We start from the raw sequence: 26,335 nt of genomic DNA, 5'->3' as shown, positions 1-26,335 counted from the left end.
GCAACAGTCAACAGGGTTTTGAGTACAGAGAAGAACATCAACACAATAACAGTAGTTCAATATTGAAAGATTGAAAGAAAGTATGACAGAAAAAGATTGACAGAAACAACTGAGAGGAAAAAAATAAGTAGGATCCACCAGTGGTACCCTCCAGCCACCCACCCAGCAAACATCATCACAGAAAAGCATTCAGCAACAGATTCAGAGAAATCAGAAATGTAAGAAGACATCACACATCTCAACAACTCATCTGTCAGCAACATTTTGAGACAAGCCATAAACAAAAAATGGACAAGCATTTCTATGAAACTTTACGTGACTAAAATATATGGATGCAATATAACAAAACATGTTGAAAAATAAGCTGATCTTTGCTGGTACATATAAATGTTGAGCCTTGGTAAAGAAAATAAATTTCTCCAGAAAAACTGTAACTGTGGATGATTGCTATACCCTTTGACACGATTTATAGCTGTAACTGTGGATGATTGCTATACCCTTTGACACGATTTATAGCTGTAACTGTGGATGATTGCTATACCCTTTGACACGATTTATAGGAGGCAGGAAAGGTCCACCCTGTCTATCAGGGCCAACCCGGGCAGAGAAGGAAACAACATCCCCGAAGAGCCCAAGACACTTGATTAAATAAACCTCCCCAAACAAGAGCAAAACTCATATCTCTGCATGCAACAGCAAACTGTTTACCCACTACACCATATATACGCCTCAATAGTCTCAGTCATGACAGAAATCTTATCATATTACAACTTATGGTCCACTGCAAAAATCTATCATATATAAAAACAATGAGATCAGGTATACCTTTAAATTCTCAATGGATACTAGAAGCGCAACCATTTTTAAACTATACTAGCCATCCATAAGAACATGGACTGGACTGGATATGGCAGAGTGAGCAACGGCAGCTTGTGACCGTGAAAGATGGAGGGTCATGACACGTCAACCTTTGAGTCAGAGATGACACCTACAGGTATCCAGGAACTGGCCATCCTCTCAAACGAAAGTGTACCAAGAACTCCTCTAAAAAAAATCGAGAATACAGACCAACCTGCTCTAAAGGCCATGTGTCCAAGACAATCACCTGTAAAACAACCACTTCTTACTCTCCCCCCCCCCCCTTCCTTCTCTCTCTCTCCCCCTCTTTAACTCTCTCTCTCTCTCTCCCTCTCTCTCTCTCTCTATCTCCCCCCCCCCCCCCCTCTTCCTTCTCTACATATCATAATACACTGCTCAAGACATCCACCTGTCTAAGACAACCACCTTTGGGAGGCAGGCTGCTTCATCACTTCCTGTCAAGGCTAACTCAGCTAGGCTGAGAGGGATACAATGTGCCAGAAGACAGACGGAGATACTCATCGGTGTGCGGCGGCCAAGCACGCCATTACTACCCCACAGGTACTGGTGTACACCACAGACGACTGCAGTACAAGGTGACCAAAAATAAGGAGATCCCCCCCTCCCCCCCCCCCCAACACCTTGACACACAGAATAGCAACAAAGGTGGGAGAAGTCAATAGGCAAAACCAATAGTAAAGAAACGAAGTAATTGAGGCAGTAGTGTGGGAGTGGAGATAATATAATGCTATAAGGCTGAGACAGTCAAGACAAAACAAAAGAAAAGAAAGAACAAAAATGAAAACCAACAAAAATCTATCACAGGGGAGATAATAAATAAAACGTCAGTTGCACACAGCAGCAGGCAAAATGGCAAGCAAACATGTCATGATATAACAAGTACGAAATTCATTCATACCAAAAATACAAAACTTACAAAACACTTTCTTCTGCAGAATGAGCTAATTGCACACAATGTGTATATATAAATATAAATATACTTACTTCCCAAAGGTATAAAGCAAAAATGTCACATCTGCAAAAGTTACATTGAGAAATACAGTCATGAGTGCCAGCAAAGCCACATTTTATATCCCTTCAAAGACATCAAGTCTCCCTCGGTGGCTATAAAATGCTGCTTCCAATTTTTCTCAAAAGTCACATCTTATTCCAAATTGAATCTCCTGCATTACCTCAAACAATTTTTTTTCTCATAAACATTCTTGGTGATAAGACAATCTGGCTTGGTACCAGCAATCTGTGAGAACAAGCAACAAATCAGAGTGACAAGGCATTTATTCCATTGTCTCACAAACTACAACAACAGGAGACTAGTTTGTCGGAGATAAAAACTGCAGAGGCTGAAAGAGACTGAAAGAGGCTGAAAGAGGCAGAAGCACTTGAGAAATCAGAAACTTTTGTACATTTTTTTTCCTTTTTCATTTTGTAAATAAATATATAGGTGTTCTATGCCACCCCTCAACACAGTATAGAGCATTTACAAGGCGGGCTTCAACCCTGTCTGTCAGGGCTAATCTCGGCTGAAAAGGATACAATAACCCCGCAGAGAGGCGGAGACGTTTGATAAAAATTCTCCCCAAGGAGGAATCAAACTCAGGTCTTCTGCATGCCATGGCAAAGCCCAAAATAACTGCACCACAGACACAATTTTTGTGTGCACTTATTCATATTTAAAGTACGACAGCTGTATGAAAAAAAAAAACCTTTAATTTAAATCCTCAAAACTAACACTAGGCAAGAAGACAAATCGACCGCTTAGTGTAAGATTGCAATTCACCATTTTGAAAAGTTATGTAGAGTGAGGGAGTCTTACACTGAACAGCCGAAATATAGGCAAGTAAATCTTGACAAAATGACAAAAGTTTGGGCGGGAAAAAAAAATCAGACCAAAAACTGCCAAAGTTTCCTAAGCAGCTTGGCAGTACATGAACAGAAGTAGAAAGAGCAGATGTCATCCAGAGCATCTACTGACCAACTACCAAAGCTGGAAAGACACAAAAAAAAAAATCTACAAAGACTAGAAATAACTTGAAAGCTCAAAGGGAAAAAGTAAAAGAAAAGGTAGAGAAAAAAGAAGTACGAAGTGAAAGAGAAGGATAAAAAAAGGACACGATGGAGAAAGGAGGGAGTGAAGATGGAGGAAGGAACGCGTGAAGGAGGAGGGGAAACAGCAAAGGGGAAAGGAGAGTGTGCAATATAAGCAGGTATAAGTCAAGAACATAAGGGCAAAAGTGTGGGTATGCATACAAGGTTACAGTGTTCACAAGGTATACAAAGGTAAAAATTTTACACAACTGTCAACACAATATAGATAATTTAGGGGGCAGGCTGCTTTGATGCTACTTATCAGGGCCAGCCCGTGCTGAGCGAGATAAAGTATCCCAGCAGGCAGACAGAGATATTCAATAAAATAACTTCTCCACACAGGACTTGAACTCATGTCTTCTGAGCGTGGCTGCAAAGAGCCTAACCTCTACACCACAGACGACAGTGTTCATGTAGTGTGAAAATATTCTCGTCTGCTTAAACTTTAAGTAAATGTAAGTCTACAGCCATTGTCATTGCAGCTGTTTTACATTCCTAATGACACAATTTAGATCATTTAGGAGACCGGATGCTTTTACGCTACCTGTCAGGGCCAACCTAGTCTGAAAGGGATAACACATCTCAGCAGATACATGGAGATATTCGATTAAAACCCCCCCCCCAAAAAAAACCCCATCCCCCAAAGAGGAACTGAATTCATGTGTCTTGCATGTGACAGCCAAGAGCCTAACGGCTCCACCGCAGATGCCAGTACAAATACACAGCAACATGACAAAATGAGACACACACACACGTCATATTATAACAATATCGAACAATGGGTATCATCAAGCAACAGATCTGTTCAAGCCTTTCAAGTAGGTGAACACAGTATCAGCACAGCTACTTTGGTTCCAAAGTTTTATGGTCAATTCAAGTTGAGGTGTCAGAACCTCACAGCTTGGAGAAAACTGGGGTTTTTATCCTATATGTCTGGAAACAGCTGAGAGCATCATCAAGCAACATTCATTTTGTCACCTTGCTACACAAAGTATCTGTTTAGAAAAATGACTAGTTCCCTAGAGAATAAAAATAGAACAGAGGGTCTTTTTAAAGTAAAACCTATTGCACCAAGCATTAGCACTGACCTTGTAAAATCTTGCTTCCACATAACAACAGTTATTTTTTTCCAACCCACACATTTGTTTTTCCAGTAAGTCGAACAAGCAAAAATAAATGAGAGAAAAAAAAATATGTAGAAAAAATAATAAACCCAGCTTCAAAAGCACCATCATATTTTTTTTCAACATTGTCAAAAAATTACAAAAACGGAGCAAAAATTTAACAAATTCAATAAAAATAAATAACAAAGACAAAAAAAAAATTGGTCATGACCTCCACAAACCGAATCTAAAACGTAAAAGTAATGTACAACTCCCAAGGGTGCCATTTCCCATTCCAGTAAGATGTAACTCTAATTCCCACTGTGAATCCCAGTGTTGCACACTAGGTCAAACAGTTTGAAATGAAGGAGGGGAGGGGGGCTACACTTTACTTTTACTTTTACAATCCAACTTACAATTTAATGCAATTTTATGAGAAGAAAAATAAAGTTCTTAATTTTGCATCTTGTGACCATGGAGAAAAAATCAGAACATACCCATGAGAGGTCTCCACCCCCTCAACCTCCTCCCACCTCACCACGCCATCCCCCCTCCCCTCTCCTCTGACCGTACCTTCACTCAGAGAACCTTTCAAATATCGCTGAGCTTGACTTTTCACACAAACATATATAATGTCAAACAAAAAGCATTCGACCAGCCAATAAGTAAAAATAAAATTCCATACTTTAAATAGCAGATTTGTGAAGACTAGGAGGAGCGAGACGTATCTAGACACAAGATACAGAAAAAAATCTTATTGTTTTAAGCACAAGCAAAAAAGAAAAATAACAAAAAAAACCCCCACAAAAACAACAGACTAATAGTATAGCATCAAAGGTGCACTGCGTGTAAAAAGCAACATGGTTAGACAAAAAATGCGAACATTACGGACAGATGACTTTTTCAAACCGGTTTGCCCTGTAAGCGGTTCGAACCTGTTCCCTTAAGTACGAGATGAAGCCGTCCTTCTTCAGATCTACCGTGATGACCTGATGAGGAAGAAATGAAATGAGGCTTAGAGTAAGAAAAGAAAAGCACATTTACATGATAAAAGTCATATATAGAATACAGGAAAAAGCAACAGGAAAAAATCAGACGGAAGAAAAGAAGTAGGATCTATCTGTGGCACCCTCCAACTATCCACCGAAATTTGAAGCAAAGCAAGAGTAAGAAAAAAACCCCGAAACAAAGCCAGGAAAGAACAATAGCAATGAAGGACTAATCAACCGTCTACAAGGGACACTTGAGAGAAAGAGAGAAAGACACAAAACAAAACCCCGTAAAGTTTGGTTTTAGTGAGAGTTTAACAGCACTAGCAACACAAACAGGTGATATAAAAGACAAAGATTAGAGGTGTTGCTAGAGAGTAACACACAAGAAAAAAAAGGAGAAGAGGTAAGAAGAATGATAGAATCAGATATTTCTGTGTGTGCCCGGTGAAAGGTACCATATGACACATTGTGAAGAATGGCCTTTTATTGCTCTTTCTCGTACAAAAACCATTTCTGAGCAACTTGCTTTTTAAATTTTTAAAAAAGCTTGTGTGTTTTGTGAGATCTAGTTCTTAACATTCTCAGCTAATGGGAAGAAACAAAGTTTTGAGAAAAGAGGCTTTGAAGTTTTCTAAACGAATATCAATCCATCTGCCAGCAATGTTGTTTGTCTCCGAAATCCTTGCCAACACAGTCAATACTCAGAGTGCAACATTAGAAGGCAGTTTAAGACAATCGAACTGTTTAAAGTCTCATTCATATGCTTTTAAAATAAATTTAGTCAAATTGAACCTGAGATTTTGCAAAATGACTTTGATTTGCTCCTGAAGTGTCGTCGTTGGGTACATTACATGAGTTGCCTCCCCTCCTTTACTGTGTCAATGTATTCGTGCACATGACACACCACAAGAAAGTACACAAAGTGACTGAAATTTTGATATGTGACGTGAAGGGGTTGATTTTTACGAATGAGCCGTAAAAATCATTGTCAATGACAACGCTAGAAATTTCAAAGAGCGGCTTTGTGGCTATGCTTTCCTCATGTAGTGGAACAGGGTACAAATGCCCAAAACCTGCCACCTGTGACTGTTTGATACACTTATGGGCAATTCACAGATCACAAATGCCCAAAACCTGCCACCTGTGACTGTCTGATACACTTATGGGCAATTCACAGATCGAGATAGGTCACAAGCTGACCTAAACTTTGGTATGCAATGAGATGGGGTTTGTTTTAATAAATGAGTTGAAGAAACCCTCCGAAATGTAGGCTTTGACAGCAAATGTTCTCACACAATATTTGTTATTATGTTAGATGACTTGTGTCAAAAAACATCTTCACAATTATATTTTCGTTATTAAAAAAAAAGCAATATCAGTACATAAGCAGCTAGAGAATAATTTTTTATGGAATTCAATTTTAATTTTACAAATCTATATTTAATCTTAACTGCCCCTGTAACTCAGTTCCAGCAAGTGCGGCTTTCAGTACCTTTCTCCAGGCATGCACACATTTCATAGGAAAAAGGAAGCAAATGTTACAGAACACCCACAAACCCCATACCGAAGCAAAAAATTACCAATCAATTGTGTTATGATCGTGACGGTCTGGTGTTGTAACTCGTTCTTCTCCTACTTTGAACAAAACCTACTGGCTCTCCTACTGTAACTCTTTTCTGAGCAACCAGGCAGGAAAAAGAAGGAGAAACTACTTGTTTCTCCTGTGAAATTTCTCCACCTGTACTGTCATAAAAATACATCACAACCATAACATTAAAGCCCCATTTTGATTTATAGAGAGGAACATGTCAAATCCAACATCAGCAGCCAGAATTTATTTTTGTATCTATTTAGAGCGGAAGAATTCAAAGATAACAAAGCGCTCATATGACCGTATGCAGTTGCGAGCGCTGTAAAACCCTATACTAAAATAAAAATAAAATAAAACATAACAAGTAGTAAAGTGCACAGGAAGTTGAACGAATGGGTGGCCATTGTCGGCAAAGAATGTGAATTGGAACTACTTAATCCACCAAACTGACCCACCCCTCCTCGTGTGTGACAGCAGACAACACACTAGCATCAAGACATAACTGCCCCCCCGCCCCCCCCTCCCCAACTTGAGATGAATAGATGAGACGAGAATCTGCAACCCATCAAGACTCGTATCTTCCACACCCCCCCCCCCCCCCTCAAATGACAACAGACCCCCCCCCCCCTTCCCCCATGATGACAGACAACCCCCTCTCCACCCCCCTCCCCTCCCTGCCATGACAACAGACAACCCCCTGACCCATTAAAACTGACCTGTCCCCCTCGTGTGATAGCCAGAATCCCCTGTGTGGTTGTGTTGAGGGCGGAGGCAAAGATGACGTCGATGGCTACACGTGTACAGCACAGACACATGGCGGTCTCCATGTCACACATGTACAGGTAGCCGTATTTGGTCACCACAAACAGGAGCCCGTACTCCACAGAGATCTGGGGAATCACACAGACCATCAAACTTCACCAAAAAACTGGAACTGTAAATCACCGACCAGCTGTTCAACTCTTCTAAGCCCACAATGAAAAATTTATCAGGGGAGTAAAAACTGTTTCATTCTCGTTATAATTGTACCTGCATATGTATTGTTTCTTACTTTTTGAAACATTTAGAATTTAAATTTCAACAAAGTATTTCTCAAGCTCATCAATCAATACCACAGATTAAGAAACTGCCATAAAATTATTTTTTTTTTTAAAATTTGAGCATAGTACATCTAAATAGTTGGCCAACGAAATGTTTTATCCATCACTACATTATTTTGACAATTAAGGGGCAGGCTGTACTTGTTTTCTATGCAGGTGGCGAATCCAACAAGAGAAAAAGACAAGTTGTCACTTGCTCAGCATTATAATAACATTGTAAATGTTATAGAACTTGAACCGGGGTCATTAGCACCACAGTCCTGCATGATCCTAACTGATCTCCTCTCCACAGACAAAACACTTAGTAGTAGAGGCAACAGTCCTCTTTCAGTCCTTCTTCTATATCCCCTTTTTCTAAAAAGTAGGCCTCAGCTCCTGAACCTTTTAAGCCCGGCCTGCGAGTCTAAGCAGTAATTAATGAGGGATGTGGTCTTCAGGGAACCGATAACTAAAAAAAAAATATATATATATATTTGTCATGATAATCAAAATCCATATTTTATCAGCCGGCCCAGTTGGAAGCAATAGATCTTATATTTAATCGTATGAAATGCCCTAGAGTGACAAATGTTATTGTGTGAGTTCTAGTCGCACTTTTGAGAGCTTAAGTATTTTAACTGTTTCGTTCAATTTTCTCCTGCTTTGGCCTGCAAGATGATAAGAATTGCTTAATCCTGCTCGCCCATGCCTGGTCTAGATCTCCTTTTTCGTCAAAGGCCTATGTGTGTATAGAAGGCTGTAAAACTTTCACATAAACAAATCAAAACAGTCAGTACAAGTATAATGCTCAAAGCTGTTACCTGTAGCGAGATGGGAAAGTCATAGCGCTCCAAATCATCCAAGAAGTGCAGATGGTCGTAGCAGTTACGGGGGGCAAAGTTTCCAGTTTTGTAGGGGCCCAGCTCTATCACATGTACCTGGACATGAGATTGAGATTGAGTTGAGAGACATTTACATCATCACAAAAATGGTCATTTAGAGCTAGGGAAAAGCATAACAGACAGATAGAAACAATATATAGAAAAAGAACAGAGGTTGAACCAACCAGAGGCACCTTCATAACATCTGCCTAGACATGATTAATATAAAATAATGAAAGTTCGTGGACGTAATTTTAACCCACGGACCAGAGCGTTTAGGTGTACAGGTCCTGCTGTGTGTGCGTAGGGGGAGGGGAGAGAGACCTTATCAACCAATCTGCACTCGTCTCTTTTAATAATACCCAGTGCACATCTAAGAAAGGTTTGTCAAATCTCCATATGATATGGTTTGGTACAGTGGAGGCAGTCACAATTTCCTTCGGGCAAAAAGTTACCATTTTGGCACAATTTGATCAAACCCTCTAACTCCAAAATCAAATAAGTTTGATTTTCTCTGTCACAATTATTTCAAGGTTTAATGAAAAACAACCAATCATAAGACTAATAGGTCAAATCTTTTATTTATCCTTGGATTCATCAGAATGTGATAGACCCTACTAAACTTGCCTGCCTGATGGGACTTCAGAGTCAAATTTCATTGAGCAAAGCAAAGACCAATTCATACAGTAAGCACTAGCCAACATTTCATTACCCGACCCGACCTGAACCAACCTGATTATGCATTTGATCAATGTGCATCTATTCTAACATCTCTAAAATAACCAATGACTGGCATTGCCACGATCTGTCTTGGTAACGTTTCTAAACCGACCAATCACAAACCTTGCTGTGATCTACTCTGGTAAAGTTTCTAAAACTGACCAATAAAAAACCTTCCCTTGATCTATTATGGTAAAGTTTCTGAACCAACCAATGACTGACCTCGTCTTACACAATTATGAAAATGTTTGTCAAAACTGGCTAATCAGAAATATTTCCATTATCTATTAACACTTTTCCACCACATGCCTATATAGTAAAAAAGCCCTGGCTCCACACACCATTTGAGCTAATCTGAAGGTGAAAGTAGAGGGTTCAGAGAAATGGGAACTGCTCTCTTGTAAATGCATGGATCATTACCAAACTTGAGGGACAGTTGTATGAGTGAATAAGGGTTTTATTCGTGTGAAGAAAAAAAAAAAAATCGCTTGATCACGGCAGCCATTTTGAATAAATTATGCAAAATTTAACTAAAATATAACGAAAAAACCAAATTTCCACCTTCCTGATAAGTGATTTTACCCTAAATCTAACAGCTAATATTCCAGAAAGATGATTTGACCATTTCTACATAATAAAAATCACAACAGGTGGTCGCTGGGTGCATTTAGAGGCATTGTAGAGTCAAAATAAACATGTACCCTGTTAGGGGTCAGAAGAGGTCAGCACGAAGTAAAAGTATAGGGTTCAGAGAAATGGACACTGCTCTATTATAAACTCATGGATCATTACCAAACTTGGAGGACAGTTGTATGAGTGAATAAGGTTTTTAGTTGTGCGAGAAAAAAAAATCAATTCGTTTGATCCTGGCGGCCATTTTGAATAAATTATGCAAAATTTATCTGAAATGTAACCAAAAAAACAACAAATTTCCACCTTCCTGATAAGAGATTTCACCCTAAATCTTACAGCGAATGTTCCAGAATAATGATTTGACCATTTCTACATAATAAAAATCACAACAGGTGGTCGCTGGGTGCATTTAGAGGCATTGTAGAGTCAAAATAAACATGTACCCTGTTAGGGGTCAGAAGAGGTCAGCACGAAGCAAAAGTATAGGGTTCAGAGAAATGGACACTGCTCTATTATAAACTCATGGATCATTACCAAACTTGGAGGACAGTTGTATGAGTGAATGAGGGTTTTGCTCAAGTGAAAAAAAATCAAATTGCATGATCACGGCAGACAATTTGCATAAATTATGCAATATAATTTACATGAGATATATAAAACCTGCCACTAATTTCCCCTTCCTAAAGCAAATGCCCCAGAAGGATAATATGTACAAAGTCAATTTTGAGTGTGCTTGTGGGTGTGTGTGTGGGTGTGTGTGTGTGTGCGTGTGCGCGCGTGCGTGTCTATGAATATGTAGGTCTCTTGAGAAACATGAAAAAAAAATGTGACGATAGCAAACAGAAGTAGAAAGAAATACATGGAATTGTAAGCCTACTCACTGTGAAAATATATAATCCAGTTTTGCTTGCTCTAATAGGGAGTTTGGTAGCATTTAGTCCATGAGCTGTTGCCGTGCCTGTTTGACGTCAACAGCGGTGTGCCAGATGCGGAAACAGTCACGGTCAACACACAAAGCAGTGTTGCACTGGGGGCAGTGGAAGCGCGTCTGGGCCCTTTTCTTGATGGTCGCACAGACCTTGCATACAGGGCGATGTTTAGGATCCAAGTATTTGGCAGGGAAGTGCCCGAACTGTGCAGCAGAGAGCCGGTCAACAGTTGGGTTCGGCTGCGGCCGGCATTTTGATTTGCGCACAGCCATGTGGGGCTTGATAAGCGCATCCACTACAGCAGACCTGAAGTCCTTCACGTTGTCCTTGCCACCACTGCGTTTGTACAAAATGTGGGCATTCACAAGGCAGGCATCTTTCACATAGTGGTAGAGCGCCAGATACCATTTGTAGCTGCGGTGGGGATATGAATAGTTTTTGTGCAGCTGATCGAAATGATTGACGCCGCCCATGTACGCATTGTATGTCTCAGCAATTACTGGCTTTTCGACCCGCTGAAACCCGCCGTCATCCTTTGCAGAGCGCACCAACTTGTCCATAGTGTTATTCGTGTGGACTGTGCTAAGAAGGTGCACACGCTTTGTGTCGTGCCAAGCCGTGGCAACCATGTCACCAGACCTAGAAAACACTGGCTCGTCGCCTTTTTTCAGGGGAAGGTTGGTGTGTTTTAGGGCATGAGGGAACCCCTTTCTGCTCTCCACAACAGTGCCCACTGCTCCAGTCTGCTTTTCCCTCAGGTCTGCAAAGAGTGCTGGAGAGGTGTAGAAGTTATCACAGAACAATATGTGACTCTTCCCAGTGTACCCATCCATCAGGGTCTCCACAAGATGATGGGTGAAAGGCTTACCCGCTGGTACTGGAAAGTAGTCCTTCCCAGTGTAAACAATAAATTTCAGACAATAAAACGACACAGAGTCGCACAAACTAAAACACTTGAATCCGCGTTTCGTCGGTTTGTCTGGCATATACTGTCGAAAGTGACATCTGCCTTTGAAGCGAGCCATGCTCTCGTCTACGCTGAGCTGCTGATGCGGATAATACACGGCACTGAAGGAGGGGATGATGAGGTCTAGGAATTCCTGGACTTTTTGCAAAGGCTGGTAGCCATCCTGTCTACGAGGAACATGCTGTGTGATATCACTGAAGAAAAAGAAAGGAAATCCAACAAATCAACAACAACCAACCAATTACCAATTTGTGAAATTTGTGGTGGGATGCGAATCGTGAACAAGATTTTTTTTTCTTTTGATTGTTATGACCGCACTGAATAATGATAAAAATTTCAATACATTCAGTGTGATTAGTATTGGCTAGATCTAGATCTATAATGTAATGCTATGAAAAAATAAAGAAGATTTCAACAACGCCTCGTCTTTGTTTTTCTTTGACAACTGGACATGACAGACTGATATCCAAACAAAATTTTCCGTCAGCAGATTTATGATCATGATGAAGAGGCAAAGCTTTGAGGATTTAGAATCTAGATCTAGATCTAGATCTAGATCTACTCTAAATTAGGAGTGAAACTGAAATATCAAAATGTAAGGTAGATCTAGACTTACCTGAGATGAAAGAATGCAGACAGGATCTTGAAGCGATGCTTGGACATGATGTGCCGGAAGTGAATATCAACCAGCCAGAAAGAGCTCCAATAGTCGTCAAGACTAGGCTTCGGGTTGAGACCCATAGCGATCTGAAGGCCGATGAAAGCTTGCATCTCTTCCTTGTTGGTATTCGACCACCTTTTCTTGTAGTAATTTGTTTCTGGCAGGGCATGTAGGCACCGGGCTGCATAGTCATTAGTCTGTTTTACTATCAGGTCGATCACAGCTGGCTTGAAAACAAGACTAAAGAAGTCGATACATCTAAAGTCTGTGGTGTCAACCAAAACACCTGGGCGCTGCTGAAATGGAGGGAGCCAGTCATTACTGTATGGGTCCATCCCATCATACAGATTCCAGTGAAACTCTGGGTCTTGAGTAGTTGTTGTAGACCTGGGAGTGCGAGTAGGTCTAGGCCTGGCGGGCGGTGGAGGTGGCTGTGCCTGGGAAAGCTCACTGTCACTGTCACTGTCAGAAGACGAAGATTCCCGAAAACGCGTCGGTCTAGTTCTAGCTCTTTTCGATCTTGATCGACAAGTTGGAAGCGTAGTTGATTCACCATCATTCTCCTCATCTAAATGCCACGAAATATCGCTTGCATTATCAGGGGCAGACTGTCCCGAGTCGCTGTCATGGTGAAAGAAACTGCTGTTGGTAGGCGCGCTCGAATCACTCATTTTCAACGTCTTTTCGGCTCGAAATTCGCAACGAAAATGACCAAACAGACGCTATCTTTCCCTCCTTTTCGTTCGTAAACCAGTCGGAAGTAAACATAATTGAAAGCAAGTGCGCATGTCACGAAAGGGAAGTCATTCTAATAATGTGTTTGTAGAGCTCTAAGAGCCATCCCGTTGTTAAGGTACACAACGCCGATCGGCGAGATGAGACGGGAACGCGAGTACTTCCGCATCGCCGTACGGCGACGAGAGACGGCAAAGTGTTAAGGAAATGTATCTAAGCAGACCGAAGACAAACCTTGCTGTGATCTATTTTGGTAATGTTTCTAAAACCAGCCAATGACAAACCTTGCCGTGATCCTGAGCCTCCCTTGAGCTGACACAGAAGACAGTGGAGGGGTAGGGGTTGCCGGGGAAGTGGTAGCTGGAGAAACAGACAGCGTGGGCGCTGATACATTGTGTGATCTCTTCATCTACGTAGTACAGCTGGGTCACTCCGGAGATACGTTCATCCTAGGGGGGTGAGAGGGAAGAGAGAGAGACATCACATGACATACTCAGTACAGTTGGATAACTTTTAAAAAAGCACTAATATCCTGATGCGGGGTGGGGGTGGGGGAAGACAGAAAAAAATACAGAAATATATATATATATATATATATATATATATATATATATATATATATATATATATATATATATATATATATAAATATATATAGAGAGAGAGAGAGACAGAGAGAGAGAGAGAGAGAGAGAGAGAGAGAGAGAGAGAGAGAGAGAGAGAGAGAATGAGAAAGACAGACAGACAGATACAGAGAGAGAGAGAGAGAGACACAGAGAGAGAGAGAGAGAGAGAGAGAGAGAGAGAGAGAGAGAGAGAGAGAGAGAGAGAGAGACAGACAGAAAGAGAGAGAGAAAAGAATCAAAGCTTGATCCCCTCAATTATATAGCAGAGCATAGTCATTCCAGTCATGTGCGCTCATCATAACCCGGCTAACCTCAGAGATGGAAGATGGGGCAGAAGATAAACGAAATTATATGACGCAGAGCTCATAGGACGACTATTCAGTTAATTCTTTCAGGCCTGGTCCCCAGAACTTTCAGGGCCTGAGCACCATGTGTCAAATTTTTAAGTAGTAAAGGACAGTTGAGTCGCTTGTAAGATAGGATCATCCTGGCTAAGGGGGAGAGGAGAGAGAAATAAAATCAAATGAGACTGGGAATCAATAAAACTGGTTTTTATTAAGGGAGTGGAACAAAATTCGAACAAAGAATAATCATTACAAAATCTTTACCATCTGAAACTAAGAGAATTCCAGAACATTGAGAAGGATCTTACCTCTGGAGTAAGTCCTGTGAGAGCTAGCCATTTCAGACTGGGATCAGCTTTGTAACTGACAATCTCTGTGAAGGCGAGTCGATTGTGACGTAAAAACACCTGTTCTGTCGGCGCTGTTTCTGGAAAAAAGAGAAAGTAAAATTGATAAAACAAATAGCTGCCTTTAACAAGTTAAATTTGTTTTAGAAAGAGTTTTACAATACTTGCAACATAAATAGGTCATATAATTGCCAAAGATTAGAGGCATTCTTGAAAGTAAAGTACAAAGAAAAGAAGGAGGACAGATAAGGACGATAGATGTTTTGAAAGAAAGAAGGAGTAAACCACACAAGAGCACCCACCTTTAAGAAGTGACTACATGAGAAAGCCAGTGAGTGTTTGAAAGGGGAAGTGTAAAATAAAACATCTGAGAATACAAGCAAATGATGTGCAGTGAAAAAGTAGAATATCTGATAATACGTAATTTGTTTAAGTCACAGGCACATTTTGCTTTACTAGAAGTCTAAGAGGTCAAGTCACAAACTGCATGCCTGCCTAGTAAGTCAAGAACCACATTCAAACGCTAAATAAATTAATAGAGTTGTTTCTCAGTCAGTTATTATGAGCCACATGCTTCCGAAAAATCATCTTTCAATTAAACCCTAAACACAAGAAGCCAAAGCTCAGTCATTTTATAAATTCTGCTCATAAAGAACCAGAACTATATTTCTCATGATAACATTAGTAACTCTGAAAGTTATCAGATCACACACCAACCTTTAAATGTTACATGGGGGAATGCTTTTCAGCGACAAGTACCACAATTTGATAATTCTAAACAAGACACACAGACATACTAACAAAATCATAACCAACCTGACATGGACATACAGACACACTGACAAAATCAAACTGACAACCTGACACAGCCATAATGACAAAGTCACACAAACAACCTGACACAGACATACACAATACAGACACACTTTCAATATATTCCAAACAGGAGATATAGACACACTGACAAAGTTGTTCATACAACCTGATACAGACATAAAGACACACTTTAAACACATTCCAAACAGGAAATACAGACACACTGACAAAATTCTCTATACAACCTGACACAGGCATACAGACACACGAACAAAGTTATTTACACAACCTGATAGTCATACAGACACACTGACAAAGTTGTTATACAACCTGACACAGACACAGAGCATACTTTCAATACATTCTAAACAAGACAAGTAGACACACTAAAACAGTCATTGAGACAACCTGACACAGATATACAGACGTACACACACACTGACCGAAAACTATGCAACAAGACAAAAGCAAACCCAGACCTTTGTGTATACTCCAGTGATACACAGCACTGTCTGTAACCATGGCGATGACGTCGGTGGTCAGCCACGTCCAGAAGATGACCAACTCGTGGAACTTGATCTTACTGATCAGCTCTTTGGTGTCCAGATTGAACACCTCAAACCTCTGGCCCGCTGAGGGAGAAAAGAAACCAATATTGTCGTATTTTTAAAATCTAGGTGTTTTTACGCCCCCATCAACACAAAGATCATTTACAATGCCGGCTCTGACACCGGCTGACAAAATACAACATCCGAACAGAAAGACTGAGATACTCGATAAAAATTCTCCCCACTCTAGAATCAAACTCGGGTCTCCTGCGTGCGGCGGTGAAGCACCCATTCGTTACACCATATACGCCGGTAAGAAACAGTCTGTCAAGACAAAGATTCTCTGGCCTGCAGAGAAATAGATGACATTGTCTGTCAATGTAGAAGGATCTTGTTTCATATACTGAAAATCAAAATATTGAGACATTTACTCTTTAGTTAAAGTCATGAGGTTGATTTTTTTTTCCAGTTTTCTTGAAACAACAAAGACTGACAAGCAGTTGCATAATAATCATGATGACATGCCGAAGAAGTGCTAAGAAGAACCTGGCCTATCATAGGAACGGGAAACTATCAGAGCCGCGCATTTCCAAGAAAAAAACTATCCAAGCTGCAAACTAGCAGAGTTACGCACTTTTTGACGATATCGATACAATTAGATTGCCGATTTAATCCAACGGTTACAAACCCTTTGACAATAAAATTACTCTGTACAGCCTCCATCCAAAAACATTCGTCTTTCCGAATATGTTAAAAAAAAGCAACTTCGTGACCATTTTTGTAACCCTGAAACTAAAAAACACAGACCAGCCAGAAAAGCACTCCCAAGAAAGAAGGGAGAATGTGTAACAAGCAAATGTACACAGACGGACAAGTGTCACAACTTAAATTTTTATCATGAATGAGCAATAAAATGCTGCCCCAACACTTTAAAGATTGCCCTTGTCCTGTAGATATGTTTTTATACCTGAAAAGCCTATTCATTCAATACAAAATCTGATTGATATCTGGTCCAAAACCTAGTAAGAAGATGATATTTAAATTGTTGGATGGTACAGGTTTTGGTAATCAGTGATCTAATTGTATCGATATCATCACAAAGTGTACGGCTCTGATAGTGCGTGGCTTTGATAGTTTTTTCTCCAAAGTCGCGGCTCAGATGTTCTCCAATAGGAGCCTTCTAAACAAAGCGGCAAAGTGATTACAGCAGAGATGACACTCTGCAACTCAAGACTTACCATTGTACAACTTTTTTACCAGCTCACAGATGCAACTAAGATCCTTTAACTTTAAGGAGGCTGGCTGCTTCCACTTTGCCTGTCAGTGTTAATTTGAACAGTGAGAGATACTCTGTACATCCGAGCAGAAACATGCAGATACTCCGCACAGTACATTCTTCACGCGGAAATCAAATTCACATCTTTCGCAAACAGGGGAAAGAGCCTCACTATTACACCCATCTGCAGCTTATAATTTCTCTCCCCTTCCCCAGCTTTTACTCTCATATTTTTAGTGTGTCAGACAAAAAGCTTAATCACAACAACCACTGAGCTGGTCAGCAGCTTCTATCAATCCCACTCCACCCAACACACCCTTTCTCTAGAGATGTCTGTCTCCTGTTTTTGATTTCTCTCCTTACCTTTCAATGCAATAAGAGGTTGCGACTGGTTCATCAAGACAGAGTCAGCACTGGTGGATCCCGCATACGAAATTGTTCCTTCTATGGGACTCAGTACAGTCACCTAAGGGGGGAAAATCCAGCAAAAAAGTCAATTTGAGACCCCATTCATAATTAATTTGACAATAAAAAATATTCACAGAACAGAAAAAAAGACTATTAGCACCAAAAACATATCTAAGATAACAATCACAAACCCTGTAAGTGTGAAATTAGGTCAAATTATATTTTCGTTGAAAAAGATTACTTGAAAACCCTTTTACACCACGTCTTGATATAGTTTATAGTTGACCGTGAAAGTAATAAACAAAAATAATAATAATTATGAAAATTGTGGATAGCCCCATTTTCTGGCACACATGACACTCACTCATTTTCCTTGAAGTAGTAATATATCATAATTTCTAAATTTACACAGTTTGCAACAGTTATGATCAGTATAACGATAAAGGCAAGTCTCACCACAGCTCTTTTAGCTGATAGGTCTGTGCGATTGTCATGCCGTACGGCGATCCACTTGTCAGAGGTCATGGTCACCCTAGACCAAGTGACTTGAGTGTTTGGGATACCGATATGAGCCAGCTGAAAACATAAAGGTGAAAGGAAAATATTACAGCTGACTTTGTCTTTCTGTGAGGTTCAAAAAGGTATTACAAGATAACATTTTAACAGTAAGTGCTTTATATGCCTACCTTAACACGTTTAGGAGACCAGCTATTGTAAGGAGAGGAATATGATACCCTAGCAAACAGACAGATCAAGATACTTGATTGAATACTTCCCCACTCAGGAATAGAGCTCATGTCTTCTGTATGCCATAGCAAAGCACATTACTGCTACACCACAGATTCACTTCCGTACTACTAGACACATAATAAGTCATTTCAGTTTTTTAAAAGTAAGAATTATATCAGATCCCCAGTCTTGATGCCATGCTGGGCTGAGAGAAGTTTCTAGAGTAGACCCAAAAAACTTCGCCCCTCCCTCAGATGTGAACCTCAATCTTCCATGAGTTTGAAACCAGCAATGAGCAATGTCAAACACAACAAAATGCAATAGTAAAAATACCACTGATACTTAAGTTCCCGTGCATCAACTGGTAGGATATATTTATACTCCAAACTCAAAGGCCAGTGTTAGGTGTTCACTGTCCGAGCTTACATTTGGGTTTGTAAGGTATTAAACACAAAGATATTGGTCAAACACATGAGAGTTCAGAATTTTTTCTCTTGCTAGTCGACATAAAAGTTTTTCATGTAACTAAGAAAAAGTCAACGAGTATCGAGAGCCCTTGACCCTGATACTTCATTTTTATTTCCCCATTGATAGACCTAACAGTTTTCAAGTAAAGGACAGCCCCCTCCCCTCCCCCCCCCCCCCAACCCCCTTATCAATGGTGAGGAGTGGTTCTCTTCCCCACAACACCCCTCACTCCTCGCCATCTCCCCTCAACATTGCCTACCTGAACCACTTGGATGTGGTTCCCACTGCAACCACACATGGAACTTCCAAACTCACCTGAACCAGTTCATTGATAGTGATGGGTGGTCCTCTCCCTCCCACCTCCCCTGACACGGTATGGCTGGGACTAGGACTGGGGCTAGCCCGCGTCAGCTCAGGTAAACTCGGCTCCATCCCAGTCCACGCCTCACCTCACCGCCACAGATCAACACAGCGTGCTGCGACAGTCACATGGACACATTCTGTCAGGAAGTAGAGGTTCTCACACTACCTGAAAATAGCAGAAAGTATTCTTATATTTATGCTATGCTGCTATGGGTGCAGTGGCCCTGACAACAAAACAATGTAATACATTGCGTTGTGATTGTGATAGATATTAGCGACAAAACAATTTAACAAGATTTTTAGAGTAAAAGTAAAAGACAACTTGAAGCACTTAAAACTGAGACAAGAAGACATGCAAGAGATTTGAGATACTGTTTATATACCTTATTAAATTTGTGTCATTTATTGATTTATGTTTAGAACTTTGAGGTGGGAGGAAGAGATTTTGAAATTGCTTGTCTTTTGGTTTTCAAAATCAGCCTTGTTCTCTCTTCTCTGCTATCTCTTTGTTCAAATATGAGATCATCAGGTCTGAAATTTCAGTTCAAGCAAACCACAAATCTATCATAAAATGAAAACATCAAGGGGTGCAGATCTAGAAAAAATCGTTTGCTGCACAGTTTACTGAGCAACCACTGTAGTGTTTAAGTTTGTATGAAAATCACTGTTTTAACAAAAGAAAACTTAAGATGCCTTTCAACTTCAAGACAAAAAATAAAGCATCATGTCAAAGAGAAAACAAAGGCAACGGGCCACAGTTACAGAGTTACATCTGGAGGAGGATCACAAATTTATCATTCTAGATCATGATGGAGTGTAGAAAAAATCGTTCGCTGTACAGCCACTGCAGCGTTTAAGTTTAAATGGAAAATCACTGAGCTTTAAACAGAAAACTTAGGATGCCTTTTAACTTCAAGAGAAAATAAAAAATCTAGCATTATTTCTTAAAAAGAGAAAACAAAGGCAAAGGGCCACAATTAGAGAGGGACATCTGATGGAGGGTCAGTGGTTTCATGACCTTTTCAATATTTATACATCAACATCGAAAGATTAGCCTAGTTCAATGAGTTTAAAATAATGTTTCGTTCATTTGTGACTCTCAGCTCATAGGGCTGAAATATATTCACTCTTTTAGGAAGGACTTCCGTAACGAGCGACCACCCCAACAAACACAATAATGACATTAAAGAAGAGACATAGATTTCTAGATCGAACCCTAACCCTGGGGGCTCTTGTGGCCTAGAGGTAAGGTGTTGGCCTCCCATTCAAAGGTCCCGGGTTCGAATCCGGGTAGCGACAGAAAAATTTTCTTCTCTAAAATTGTCTCCTTTCAACTCCTTTCCTGCTTTCTAGCAATGTTCTGTTGTCTGCTTTCATTTCCACTTTCTGCCCCCACCCCCTCACCTCCTTTGCCCCCTCCTATGGGCTCCTGACTCTTTCTGCAGCCTTTCTACAGCTACTCCTTGGCTCCTCCTTACTGCTGTCTTTCTGCCACACCCCTGATCTTCTGGTAGGAAAGATCTACACCTAGCCTTCTTGGACAAGGGCGAAAAATCTCGGCGGGTCCGTGAGCAAGTTGCGCACGTTAAAGATCCCTTGGTGGTCGAAAATCAAAGAGTAGGCTTCGGCCGCCACCCGCGCAAAATTCAAAAATTTCCTACTAACTGAAAATATTAGGTCTGTGTGTTCCGCATGCTCATTTATGACCTTTATAATGCAGTTGTGAGCGCCGTAAAACACTTTACAAAAAGGCCACCTCTATTCTCACCCCGGGTAGCGCAGGCGAGCCTTTAGGCTATTCTCACCCGGTGTGCGTTAACGATTATATATATAGCCTAGGCCAACCAGTGTAGCGTTCACCCTGATTAACAGAATTCTACACTGTGATTAACAGAATTAGTAGAATTCTGTGCCGTGAACAAACGTTCCAGCGCTCTTGAGTTACTACTGGTTGCCTAAAAGCGTGCAATTTTGTCTGTGGGCAGTGGAGAGAGAGAGCGAGAGAGAGAGAGAGAGAGAGAGAGAGAGAGAGAGAGAGAGAGAGAGAGAGAGAGAGAGAGAGAGAGAGAGAGAGAGAGAGAGAGAGAGAGAGAGAGAGAGAGAGAGAGAGGGGAGTAGCGCAAGAACTTTCGGGCAAAACAAAATGGCGACCCATGTAGTTCGGCTTGATTCGAAAAGTTAAATAGCCGTAGCATCTATAGATGACTAAATTAATTTACTTTTGTGTTTTAACATCATTTTTTAACTTTGTTTTTGGTCAATTTGATCGTCCACACCGATAGACAGTATTCAAAAAGAGCCAGAGAGAGAGAGAGAGGGGGGAAAGGAGTAGATCTAGATCTTGCAAGAACTTCCGGGCAAAACAAAATGGCGACCTGCGTAGTTCGGCTCGATTCAAAAAGTGAAATAACCATAGCATCTTTGTAGACAAGAATCAAATTAAATTTAATTTATGCTATAACCTCATTTTTTCTTTGCTTTTGTCAATTTGACAATCAACACCGATAGACAGTATTCCGAAATTAGTGGAAAAACCGGGTGAGAATAGCCAACGCTGGCAAGTCTCACCCGGGGTGAGAGGTCGATCGTATTTTATTCGCACCCCAGGTGAGGACAGCCACTTCCTTACAAAAAACAATTAAAACCCTAACCCTGGCCCTGACTCTGACTAGTCTGACCCAACTCCTTACACTAAACCTCATTACCCCCTACACCCGGGATGAGAATAGTGCAGGCGAGTCTTTTGGCTATTCTCACCCGGTGCGCATTCACCGTTATAGCCTAGATCTAGGCCAACAAATTTTGCGTTCACCCTAAACCACAAAATTCTACACTGTGATAACAGAAAAATTGTAGAATTCTGTGCCGTGAACAAACGTTCCATTACAACTGTAGCCTACTAAAAGCGTACAATTTTGTCTGTGGGCAGTGGAGAGAGAGAGAGAGAGAAAGAGAAAGAGAGAGAGAGAGGAGTAGCGCGAGAACTTCCGGTCAAAACAAAATGGCGACCCGCGTAGTTCGGCTCGATTCGAAAGGTTAAATAGCCGTAGCATCTTTGTAGACAACCAAATTAATTTACTTTTGTGTTTTGACATCATTTTTTAACGTTGTTTTGGTCAATTTGATCGTCCACACCGGATAGTATTCAGAAAGAGACAGAGAGAGAGAGAGAGGGGAGGAGTAGATCTTGCGAGAACTTCCGGGCAAAACAAAATGGTGACCCGCGTAGTTCGGCTCGATTCGAACAGTGAAATAGCCATAGCATCTTTGAAGACGATCAAATTAGCTTACTTTTGTGCTATAACGTAATTTTTTTTGGGCTTTTATCAATTTGATCATCCACACCGATAGACAGTATTCCAAAATGAAGAAAAGCAGGTCTTGTTTCGCACCGGGTGAGAATTGCCTACGCTGGCAAGTCTCACCCGGGGTGAGAGGTAGAGTACATCCTGTGGTGCGATATACAGTAAGCGATCTTTTGTGGATATCTCTGGAAGTTACAGGTCGATCTTCATGATTTTTTCACCAGAAGTTAGAAAAACTTCCTCTCTATACGGTGTAGGGCATTACTGTAACAGCAGTTTAAAATTTCTATATGTTGTGGTGGTGTTTGTTTGGTAACGTGTGTCTGGTTTGGTGCGCAAGGTTTCTGGTTTGGTGCAACATATCGTCTTGTTGGGTGCGCAATAGTACCATGTTTACAGCTCTAGATCTAGATCTAGCTCTTTTCTGACACTTTTCATCTTTCTCTATCCTTGCTTTGTCTTCTTTTCCTTGCAAGAAGTTCCTGTACTGACCATAATGGAAGGCCAAGGTCAATTAGGCGTGTTCTTTTTGGGAGCTGTGCGCCCCCTGACAGGAGATTTCCTTACACCTTGTGTATGTGTTTTGATAATGGATAAAAAGAAAGGTGCTGTGGACACAAGAAGGGGAAAGAAGAAAACAAGTAGAATAAGACTATACCTAGACTAGTATTTTAGAAGGAAAAGGACAAAAAAGAAGAAGAAAAAGACGTGAAAAGAAGAAATTGAAAAAGAAAGGTGCTGTGGACACAAGGAAGTGAAAGAAGAAAACAAGAATTAGACTATACCTAGACTAGTATTCTTTAAGGAAAAGGGCAAAAAAGAAGAAGAAAAAGACATGAAAAGAAGAAATTGAACATTTTGGAGATTATATTTCCATATAATTAATTTTGACATGAATACATTAACTTATCATCTTCCAATGGCAATATAATGCATCCAAATGGAAGGAAAACAGTCTGTTTCAGTGCACAATGCAGGTCATAAAGAAATAACTTAATAAGTAAAACAAACAAAGGGCCTAGAAGCCACACTATCAATGCCAAATAGCAAAAAAGCCGATATTGCGCACGAAACGGACTGCCCAAATTTGGTCCGCTTCAGTGCGCAACCCTATCTAGCACGTTCCTGGGCATTAAGAAGCAGCCTGCGATAGTATTTATCGATTCTAGTATACATTCTACGATACATTAGAGCTAGATTAGCTAGATGTGCTAAATAATCGACTACTCAAGCGCTTAGTAAATTGATCGATACCGGTTACGAAAACCATTAATATGAAGGGGCAAAACTTTCCGACACCGTAGAATCACGTGTGTTGACAGGAACCTCCAAAACGAAAGTGAAATAAGCTGCATTCTGCGCATGCTCACAGAAAATGACCTCGTTTTCGCTGTTCTTATCCAAAACAAAGCAGGAGACCGGGGGTTGCGCACCAAAACAGTAGCGCGGTGATGCGGGCCTACTCTAGATCGTTTTTCTATTCTCACCCGGGATGAGAATAGCCACTACCTCTACTCTCTACTCTAACTCTGACCCTCTGTTCTGCTCTATTTCATATTGGTTGCTCGATACGGAAGTCCTCCCCTCTTTTAGTCCACTCTGCAGTAAAACAACGCCTAAGGGAATGAAGAGGGACATGACATGAGTAAACAACACACACACTCACGTCACAGACAGGTCCAGTGTCCACTGGATCTACTGGAGTTGGGAGTCCAGGCCAGGTGTGTGTAATGTCGCAGCACACCAGAATCAAAGTCCCAGAAAACACCGTCTGTCAGTTGGGAAAATCTTTAAGACGACAAGTTTTTAGTTTGATTTTCAAGGGTTTTATCCCTTGGCGCTGCTAAGCAGTCGAAAGATTCATTGACAATCGCATCACAGACTCTGCCTGAGCTGTAAACATTAGACAACCATTTTGTCTTGTTAAAGGTGTTTGCTCGTTTGTTGAGGGAGGAAGGAAAAGAGAGACGAGAATTCGAGTATAATACTTGTTCCTGCTCTGAAACATTTTTGTTTTGATTTGTTTTGTTTTTGTTTTTTTCATCATATTTTCTTAATATGTCTCGATACCCTCAGATAGATTATGATCGTTTACAGCCCATCGATACAGAAGATAAGAACAATGGTCAAAGATCTTCGAACCCCAAGAAATATCGAAATCTCTGAACAGAATCGATTCTAAGGTATTCCAAGGAGTTTATTAGCCCGCATTCCAATCCAACACCAACAGTAACAGCTGACCGGGGCAGTGGAGAAACAATGAGAGAGAGAGAGAGAGAGAGAGAGAGAGAGAGAGAGAGAGAGAGAGAGAGAGAGAGAGAGATTTCTCCTTTCCGTTTTCTACTTCTCTGCGACTGTTTCATGGCCAAGATCTAATTACATGTATAAGCCAACTTCTGTTTAATAAGGTGTTTTTTGTTTTGTGTGTTGTTGTTTTTTCTTTACGCCAGCCTGAGAGGGATACAACATCCTTGCAGACAGGACGAGATACAAAATGTACTCGGCAATCGAATTTGGGTCTTCTGCATGGCATGCAACAACTGTACAGTGAAAACACCGCTAAACCATAGACGCCGGTATACTCTGAGTGTCTCAGAGGGGTATATATATAGCCTAATCACTCCTGCTGCTGTCGCCACTTCACCACCACCACCACTGCGACAGTAGTAGTAGTAGTAGTAGTAGTAGTAGTAGTAGTAGTTATCACGTGCAAAAAAAAAGAACAAAACTAGATCTACATAAAAACAATGTTTAAAAATTGCCAAAAACTTTCAACATTTTCACTTTTCAAATATTTTGCATAATGATCAGGCTGAGGATGACGTGGAGTTTGAATAGATTGTCTTAAATGTAGAACAATTGGAATATCGAAATTGTTAAGGCGGTCACCGGGTGGATTACACCAGAGAGTTTACAGTAATACTATTACTGTAAACCCTCTCTGATTACACCCATTCACTGGTGAAAGGCTTAAATTAGGCTCACTGCCATAAAGAGAAGTTTCATTGGTAAAACTCGCCTGAAGTGACAGCCTTTTTCATACCTTCTCTCAGCCATTGGGGAAAATCATAACGCAACAGCTTATTTTCCACGTTATGGAATTTAAAGAATAACAATTAACACAAGTAAACCCCAGGAGGCTCTTGGGGACTAATGCTTATGGTGTTCGCCTCTCATTTCAATAGTTTCCGTGTTCGAAACCTGACAGCGACGGACATTTTTTTTCTCTAGAATTTTCTCCTCTCACCCAATTTTCTGTACTCTAACCACGTTCTGTCGTCTGCTTTTGTCTCCACTTTCTGCCCCCCCTCCTCCCAATTGCCCCATCTCCTGGGCTTCTGACTCTGTCGCACTTCTACTGCAACCACCCTTTGGCTCCTCTTACGTCTTACTGGCGTTTTTCAGCCATACCTCTGATCTTAGGGTAAGTAAGATCTAACATCAACACCTAGCCTTCTCGGAAAAGGGCGGAAAATCTCAGAGGTCTCGTGTGCAAATTGTGGACGTCAAAGATCCTTCGGTGATCCTAAAATTGATAAGAGTATGCTTCGGTCGTCATGACCCGCGCAAAACTCAAAATTCCTTCGAGACTCCCGCGCGCACATATTTTATGCAGTTGCGAGCGCCGTAAAGCACTTACCGAAACAAAAACAAATAGTAAAACCTACAAGCAAAAACTGTAATCAATTTTTGAAATTAAGTGGTTCGTATGCTTTGTGTCATATTTTACTTTAAAGAATCAATGAATATGCAATCTGTTCATTTCTTTGTTTCTCTGTTTCTCTGTCTCTCATGCTGTCTGTCTGTCTGTCTGTCTGTCTGTCTGTCTGTCTGTCTGTCTGTCTGTCTG

The 26,335-nt window shown here is 40.8% G+C and overlaps 2 protein-coding genes across 2 annotated transcripts; both read right to left on the bottom strand.

Annotated features, from left to right (window-relative positions):
- Nucleotides 1-4,200: 4,200 nt before the first annotated feature.
- Nucleotides 4,201-24,428, bottom strand: LOC101854359 (clathrin heavy chain 1). The gene is made up of 10 exons (XM_005106034.3): nucleotides 24,152-24,428; nucleotides 19,133-19,346; nucleotides 18,077-18,196; nucleotides 17,576-17,678; nucleotides 15,868-16,020; nucleotides 14,534-14,652; nucleotides 13,540-13,704; nucleotides 8,551-8,667; nucleotides 7,367-7,540; nucleotides 4,201-5,056 (listed from the first exon to the last, which is right to left on the bottom strand). Exons 2-10 carry the CDS (start codon nucleotides 19,247-19,249, stop codon nucleotides 4,952-4,954), a joined length of 1,173 nt encoding a protein of 390 aa, XP_005106091.1. The 5' UTR covers nucleotides 19,250-19,346; nucleotides 24,152-24,428; the 3' UTR covers nucleotides 4,201-4,951.
- LOC118478340 (piggyBac transposable element-derived protein 4-like) lies at nucleotides 10,089-12,069 on the bottom strand. The gene has a single exon (XM_035971799.1). It carries the CDS (start codon nucleotides 11,915-11,917, stop codon nucleotides 10,898-10,900), a length of 1,020 nt encoding a protein of 339 aa, XP_035827692.1. The 5' UTR covers nucleotides 11,918-12,069; the 3' UTR covers nucleotides 10,089-10,897.
- Nucleotides 24,429-26,335: the final 1,907 nt, after the last annotated feature.

The sequence above is a fragment of the Aplysia californica genome, unplaced genomic scaffold (assembly GCF_000002075.1).
Source record: "Aplysia californica isolate F4 #8 unplaced genomic scaffold, AplCal3.0 scaffold00508, whole genome shotgun sequence".
Lineage (NCBI taxonomy): Eukaryota > Metazoa > Mollusca > Gastropoda > Aplysiida > Aplysiidae > Aplysia > Aplysia californica.
The sequence above is the reverse complement of the archived record's forward strand: the minus strand, read 5'-3'. Positions and strand labels throughout refer to the sequence as shown.